At 30.1% G+C, this 8,694-nt stretch overlaps 1 protein-coding gene across 1 annotated transcript; it reads left to right on the top strand.

Moving 5' to 3' along the window:
- The first annotated feature begins 4,271 nt into the window (after positions 1-4,271).
- LOC110100295 (protein LATERAL ORGAN BOUNDARIES-like) lies at positions 4,272-4,952 on the top strand. The gene has a single exon (XM_028701423.1). It carries the CDS (start codon positions 4,272-4,274, stop codon positions 4,950-4,952), a length of 681 nt encoding a protein of 226 aa, XP_028557256.1.
- The last annotated feature ends 3,742 nt before the right edge of the window (positions 4,953-8,694 follow it).

Below are 8,694 nucleotides of genomic sequence, written 5' to 3'. Positions count from 1 at the left end.
TTTTTAAAATATATTCAACACATCTAAAGTAAAAAAAAAAACTCAAATAATTAAAACACATAAAATAGATTCTATGCATTTATTTTATCCTTTAAAATAAAATGATTGCATTTTTGTGTTTTTAGGATTAATGTATCATTGAATTCATTACATTTTAAATATATTAATCAATGTTTTCTTTAAAACATAGAAGTAAAACTCAAACCTCAAACTCAAAAAATCATAATAAAAGTATAATAAAATAAAATTCAATTCAATTAAAAATTCCCCTAGCCTAAAACAAATTGCACATTAAAAAATAAAACAATAAAACCCTAATATAAAGGAATAAACAGCACATCCTAGCTCACACTTTAGTATGCTTATTAGGACAACCAAATCTAATTCTAGGCTAGGAGAATTGTTTTACTTTGAACGATGTACTTACTACCTGTGTTTGCTGCTCTTGCCTGAGTGATGATGGTGGATCTATGTAAATATTTTCATGCTTGATTATGCTTTTGATGAAGATGCGTTAATTATTCTATGATGAACAATTAGATGCCATAGGTTAAGATTATTCTAGTCATTTATCACTAATCTAATCTTACGAAGTGGCTATGCTTCTGCTGGAATATAATAAAGGAGGGAAAATTCATTAAATTTTAAACTAATTCAGTTTTATGCAGGTGCTTATATTTGCTTTGCCCACTTAATCCACATTAAAATGGAGCTCAATACCTATAATGATCAAATATTTTTCCTCCAAAATACTTATTAAGATATTGAACATTACATTATGAGCAGGGTTGTTTGGGCTGATTTATTTTCTCCTTTGATCGTTATTGAGTCAGACACTTTCTATTTTGTTGCTGAAGGTCTTTTTCATATTGATAAATTCACTTTACCTACCTCTCTCACGTCCTTAATAAATCCAAGAAACCCTTACCTATAATTCTTTAAAGTTGAATTGATAGTACAAAATATTAATACAAGCTTACTCTTGCCCAAATATTTTGTATTGTTTTGTTTAGCCTTTGCATAATTTATCTGTGTATTATTAATAATAATTAGCCATGACAAGTTCATTTATTAAATATAAAGATGATACTCCAATGTAAAATTTTGGCTTCTTCATATTATATATCAAAAGATTTCTTATTTTGGATTGGGCTATATTTACCACATTTTATTGTTATCATTTTAATAAATGATAAATATTTTGCTTAAAAATAAAAACATTAAAGATGAAAGATACTATGTGGAAGCTCATATATATTAAGTGAAGACTAATTCCAGCTCAAGAAGTCATGTTTAGGTCATTACATTAAGGATTTGTTTGGGACGACTTTGTTACTACTTCTTAAAATAGCTTTTATTGATCATTTGGCTCAAGTTCATAGGATAATTTAATAAATGCATTAAAATTCTCAAAAGTTTAAATATTAAAAATATCTTATAAATTAGTTAAATCAACTTTGGAAAAATTACTCGTCACTTTTACTATTATATTGATTAATCTTGCAAATAAAGTTTAAAGTATGATTATTTAATTATTTTATTCACATTTATTTTAAAAAAAGAACAATTAACTTCTAATTTCTTTTTTTTAAAAATCAACCATATTGTTGGCATAAAAATGATATAGTATTATGTATACTTTCTATATTTATTAAATTTTAAAACAAAATTAAATTTTCAACATATTTACATTCCCTGTCACTTTTAGGCTACCCCATGACTCCCTTGAACAATGCACAACGAGGCCATCATGTGAGGGTTAACTGTTGTAATAGCTAAAAATATGTTCTTTGTGATTAGTTCTAGCTTTTACAAAGCATTCTGAGAATATTTTAGTTTCTGTTAAACAGGGATCTAATAACCTCTAAATTGCATAAGATTAAAGAAGAACAGGTTAATATTTCTTAGGGTTTAATGATTTTCACTTCTTGCTTAAGGAGAAGAACCTTTGGTTTTGAGCTCCGAGTAGTGGAAATGTAGTTAGTGAGGCGACTAGCTAGGTTTAGTCTTGGGCTGGGGATTGATCGAACTAACTTGTCTACTTGCATTTATTTCTTACATTACGCAAATGCACTTGCAGATTTCTTGAAATCTGTACTTGCGTTGATTCTTTTAAGTTTTCAGAAACATAATTTCTTCTAAACCTTAGTGTGGCATTCCCTTCATTATATCCATATGATTGTTATCAAATGAGAAATAATAATATATTTTAAAAAAAATTCAAAGTTACGCTTCTTTAACTTGAATAGTACTAAAACTATGACAATAAAATTATTTCATAATAAAAAATTTTAATTTCTAAATAGTTTTCAACGTTAAATATAAAGTTAGTTTTGCTAAATTTTTGTTTGACTATCAAAAGTCATTTTATTACTTTATTCTAAATTGCGTGCTTTGAATCATTAATCATAGAAGAAATAGCCACGTTTCATAAAATAATGATGAACAAGAGCTTACAAGTATGGTAAAAATTGTTGATTTTTAACGAAAATTTAAAAGGAATTTTAATTAAAAAATTATCCAGGTTTATCAAGTAATGTGTAGCAGCATAAAATTATAGCAGGGGCTTTGGAGAATCTATTCTTGAATTGGAGTAAAACAAAAATTTTAATTTATTAAAATAAAACTTATTAAGCATAATTATATGTTAATTATCGATGAAAATGTGAGAAATTTCAAAACATAATTAAATGTATTTAAAAAATTATAATTATATTAGAAATAACTAGGTAATTAGTTTATCTTATAAAATATAGAAAGAGAGAGATGAAAGTTTAATTAGAAAAAAAAAACTTAAATTTATTTGTATTGCAGAGATTATCTTTTTTTTTTTTATAACAAGAAGCTCTGATAAAAAAATAATAAAATTAAAAGAACCAGTCCAAAAGTCTATTTAACTTTGTAGTCTATATTGCTTTTGTACAATTCCTTGTTTATTTCTACTTTTGGAATTTTTTCATTCTATTATTTACGGTATATGTATGCTTACCTGCAGAGTATATATACATAAGTAATTAAACGCATACAACATAATAAAAATAGTAAAATATATTTGAAATAACGGTTTATATATTTTTCACTAAGTTGTTGATTACCTCCTAAAAAGATCTTGAATTTAATAATTGATTTAAAGATGCAAATAACAGAAGAAAAAAGAGAAAAGTTGAAAGTTTAAATGCTGCAAAACAATTTATCAGTTTTGTATGGTATGAAGCATTGCAACTGATTATCATGGTACAGTGTTACAGTCATCCTTTTGATTGGACTTACATTTAATACAGTTGTCATATTTCTTTTCTGTTTACTTTATTTTTATCTTCATGCTCTTTTTAACCTTACCTATCCTTTCCTGCTCATCACACTAAATGCTAGTTTTTCTTTCTCTCAGCATCTCCGCCTCTCCTTTTCTTTGCTGCACCATATTCTCATCCCTTCTCATGTGCAGCTTTGCATGCCAGCTTCTCTCTAAAATTCTTTGCAAGACTCTTTTTTTTTTTTTTTGGTCAGAAACAAGGTGAAAAGATTACTGAAAACTCCCAGCTTCCAGGATCTAGCAGACCTGAAAGCTGTAGTTAAGGAGAAGAGAACGGTAATGGTCTTTTTCCACTGAATCAAAATCTTCTCATCAAATTGAGAAAAGGTAAACTGGTTCCCTCCTCGTGTTTCTGCCTTATTAGTGTAACAAATAGGGAACATTTGAGAGAGAGGTAATATATAGTAGGGGTTTCAGCAACTTCCTTGCTAAAGCTTCTGATCTAGGGTTTTAATTTTGTAAATGACCATACTTCTTTTGGACTGGTTATTTTCCCTATATTATATGTATTTCAGTTTAATTTAACTTAACATAGTTAACTTACCAAGGACAAGTTATTTCAGATCTCATCCTGTCATATTCCAACCATGATGTATACAGATCTCAGGAAGATTATACCAAAAATGGAACCCTTGCTAAATCTCACTCATGCTTGTGAAATCCATGGCCGTACAAACAATATTGCAGTACTATACTTGATACGTATAAGATGGCAAACTAGCTAACCCAGCCGTCAATCTACGAACCCTAACCCTAGCCTGAAAATCAAGATATGGAAACCTTATTTTTACATGACCCTTTTTTTTTTTTTTTTTTTTTTTTTTTTTTTTTTTTTTTTTTTTTGCTTTCTTTTTTTTCAATCCTAAAGTTATGATGAATGTACTTTATTTCTGAAAAAAAAAAAAAATCTAATTTCTTCTATCGTGGTTTACTTTATGCTAAATATTCAAGCGAATTAATGCTTCAATTAACAGAAGAAGAAACTAATAACGAGTTATACGCGGCCATGGCATCATCCTCATCAAGCTCCTCTTCAAACTCTCCGTGCGCTGCCTGTAAGTTTCTGAGAAGAAAATGCATGCCAGGGTGCATCTTTGCCCCTTACTTTCCACCAGAAGAGCCTCAAAAGTTCGCCAGCGTCCACAAGATCTTTGGTGCCAGCAATGTTACCAAGCTCCTCAACGAGCTCCTTCCCCACCAACGAGAAGATGCTGTGAATTCGCTTGCCTACGAAGCAGAAGCACGGATGAAGGACCCTGTCTACGGCTGCGTTGGCGCCATCTCCGTCCTCCAGCGACAGGTTCAGCGACTTCAGAAGGAGCTCGATGCAGCCAACGCCAATCTGTTGAGGTATGCCTGTAGCGAAATCCCTTCCGCTCTTCCTATAACGACGGTGCCTTCGCCGGTTGTGTTAGGTGGCTACCAGCGGTTGGATTATGAAAGAGGTCCAGTGGTGGCCGCCAGCAATGTTAATAGAGACTGCAACGGCAGCGGCAGCTATTTCCAGCCTTTAACACATGCTGGACTGCATCAGGTCCTGCTTCCCTATCATTCATCTCTTCAATGGAGTTCTATTTCAGGCAATCAACAGCTGAAAGAGAATGGTGGTGATGGTTATGGTGACATGGATCGCAGTTAGGGTAGTAGAGAGAGAAGTGTGGGTAAGCTTCTGAAAATAAAAGACTAGCTTGTTCAGGCTGTGCTGCTTAATTAATTTTATGTGGGTTTTGTTTCTTTGTTTGTTTAAACATGTGCTGATGTTGCGGCATTGATTGCTGTGTTTTTGAAGTCAAATGATGTAGCAATCATGCATTATTCTCTCGTAATTGTAATGCCTCCACAGCTCCACTTAACGTGAGGCCGAAGTATGGATGAAATCGGATATTTTGCTTTTATCCCAAGATCGAGTAATGCCATTCACCGGCAAAGTGAGGATCTTTTTCCAACACTTAGAAGTTCAACGACATTTTAAATTTAAGATCACGGTATAGGAGTAGAGTATTATAATATTCACCCTCATTTTAATAATATGTTGGTATACAACTAGTGGGAATATAATTGGCATATCCAATAGAAAATGTACTTCTCTTTTTTTCTTTTTTTATTTGTTTGCGTTAGCTTGTTCAAATTAAGCAAGTAAAGGATCAGTTGTATGGTAAGATGGTTACTTATCTCGCAGACTATTTGGAGAATATTTTTAATGATAATTGATGTATAAAGATTAAGGTGAAAATGATTAGTAGGATGTCAAAAACATTTGTCTCATGATAATGTTTATATTGCATACAATAATTGTCAAATGTGGGAGTACGGCTTAAATCATCTATTGTATGAAAAATTGCATGGAATTTTGAAATATATTTTCATGTTACGTTGTCAATTCCCAAGCTCTATATGAGAAAAGTGGAGGGTTGTATTAGGTAGTCAACACAACCAATATAAAATTTATCGAATAGTCATGACATGAATCTTTAATACATTATGGTAAGGGTAGTGGTGGTCTCTCTACAATCTTTCCTATGGGTATATCTTCTTTCTCCTATATCTTAGGTTATTCTACCAATTTGGTGGATTCTATATATGCTTCATAGGGCTTCTCCTCAAACATATCCATCCACTAGCCACCTCCTTTAACTCTCTACCACTTCTGAACTATATAACTTTCTGCTACTCCTTACCTTTATCTTTGGGGTCAATCTCAATATTATTAAGCAAGGTCACTTGTGGTCTACTATATGGGGAATTAGCCAACTTCCCTAATTAATTCTTTAGCTCCTAATGGTAATAGCTTGGCTCTAAAGTTGGGTCCCCATTTGCAACATAACATGTTATAAACTTATTGTGTAAATCTTGAATCTATGCAAGTATATATGTCTTATCAAATAATAAAGTAATGAAGAGAGTATTATTCACACGAAGATATAAATTACCCTAAAACCACTCTAGTACTATTTTTTTATGAACTACTTAATTTATCTTACTGGTAGAATTATAGGGGCATGCTGATGAGAGCAATGATCTATATTATAAAAAGAAAAAGTCTATGTCAAAGGGGCTTTGAACCTATTATGGTTAGAAACTCATGAATACAAAAATTATAACTCAATCTCTTCAACTTTTGTTGTGAGTTAAAAACAATTTACTCTACTCCAATGCATATGTAAGAGTGTTTAGCTAAATGTTTACTAAACTACAGTGATTATGTCTCTTTAATATTCCAAAAATCTACCTACCATATGTTTATGCATGGAATAGTTTAGTTTTAAATGCCCTAATTATTCCTTTACTTCTCCATCGAAGAGGTAGACCACACAAAATTTTAAGTTCATACAAGGCCTCTACATTAACTAAATTAAGTACGAGAGAAATAAAATAAAATTTGAATAAGTTATTGAAACAAGATCCAATCTAAACTAATATTATTTTTAACATATCAAAAGCCCAAAGAAGTACTTTAGCCAACTATGGAAATGAAAATAAACAAAATTAACTAGATTTAACTACAAGATAAAAGTACAAGAGATAAGTCTAGAATAAATATCACCTCGAAGATCTTTACCACATGATACATGCTCTTCTTAACACTAGAATCTATTTCCTGCACTTGCACTCTCTCCTTCACTCTCCCAAGACTTGTTCATATACTATTTATAAATGAAATTATGGCCAGCCTCCGACATAAATTTGGCTAAAACAATTTTAATTTATTATATATAATTGATAAAAGCACCCTGACACTATTAGTTGTAGTGCTATGGTGCTAATGAAATAAACTAATGTCATAGAGCTCATGAATATCATGCATCCTTAAGATGCTTTCATTGAATCGATGTGTCGCTTCACTATGGTAACTAAATTAATTATTTTTCCATAGTGTTCAGGTGATTAGGCACTGCAACATTGCCATGTACTGGTACTATGACATTACATTTCCTCCACTACGGCCTCTTGCACTCTAACTTTTTAATCAAAATCAGGGGTCAGATGCCCCAGCACTCCATGGTATGATGCCATGATGCTTGTGTGATTTTCTAAATTTTGAGATTTTTTCATAAATTCCTCAATCGAGAGTTATTGTTTTGATGTTTCATTTTTACTATAAAAATACCTCATCAAGTGAGGTACTTTTATAGTAAAAATGAAAATCAAAATAATAACAAAAAAAGCCACTAATAAATTCCCCCAAAATTAAACCATTACTTGTCCTCAAGCAATCTTCATGCACTTTCCAATAGGTGATCATATTTTTGACAAATTGCAATTATGTAATGTTAAAAATTAAGTTAATATCGACTTCATGATGTTAATTATAATATTCAATGGTTAATAGTTTCATTTAGTACAACCAATAACAAGCATCCTAATAAATCATTTCAAATAACATTCCAAATAAATTTAGATCTAAATTGTGTAAGTGTAACTTTTGACTAATTATTTTGGGTTGATTATCTTAGATTTAGGGAAAAATTATATTTATTTAATCTTCCAATTAAATTACAAGCTTCATTATGTTCTATAATTCTTATAACTCCCTTTAGTTTAATTCTTTCATAGATTCTTTTGGTAGAGTTCTAACTTTTCAAGTGCCAAATTTTGGTACATCAGTGCTTAGATTTTTTTTCCTTATTTTTCTTTCACTTTTCATTTTTTATTTTTTTTTCCTTTTTATTTCTTTGTTTTTTACTTTATGTCCTTTTTCTTTTAACACTTTTGCTTAGTACTTTTATGATGATGTTGATTATTTGTTTATCTCTCTCCTTAAAGTAACCTATATTATAATTAGCTAAGGTTTATTTATAAGGGTGTATAGTTCCATAATAGCATGCTTCTAATGAATCTTCATATTTAAATTTTACATTTTCACTAAATTTGTAATCATGTAAAACTAAACTAAGTAGTCAAGTGCTTTTGTGTGGTTTAGGAGTTTCCTTTATTAAGAATTATTAGTTTTACTGATTTTCAATAGTTACTATTAAGGTTGTTTAATTTCTATTATTTTCCATCATCTATTCAATTGATTACCATAAGCTTTATATTTTTCCTATTTTTAGTCAATTACAAATTTATAATTTTAGCAATTAATATATATAATCTCAAATAAAATTTAGAATACTTGTAAAGTAAGTAATACACTTAAAGTTTTTTCACAAGGAGCAACTAATTTCCATTAACATAAAATTAAATCACATGCATTTTAAAGAAATTAAAACTACAAAAAAAAATAAAGAAAAATATTTTAAATCAAAATACAAATACAAATACATAGGTAATAATAATAATAATAATAACAAATCCCTTCTACTCATATGTATTTTCTTCTGCTACTGTTGATTTATGGTGTTATCTTTAAGGTTTATAAGTAGGGGCTACAAGGATTGCTT

This window comes from Dendrobium catenatum, unplaced genomic scaffold (assembly GCF_001605985.2).
Source record: "Dendrobium catenatum unplaced genomic scaffold, ASM160598v2 fragScaff_scaffold_1691, whole genome shotgun sequence".
Taxonomy (NCBI): Eukaryota; Viridiplantae; Streptophyta; class Magnoliopsida; order Asparagales; family Orchidaceae; genus Dendrobium; species Dendrobium catenatum.
Note: the sequence above shows the minus strand (reverse complement) of the source record. Positions and strands in the feature narration are given on the sequence as shown.

Coding starts and splice junctions, on each gene's coding strand:
- LOC110100295 (XM_028701423.1), top strand. CDS start 4,272: ATGCTTCAATTAACAGAAGAAGAAACTAATAACGAGTTATACGCGGCC.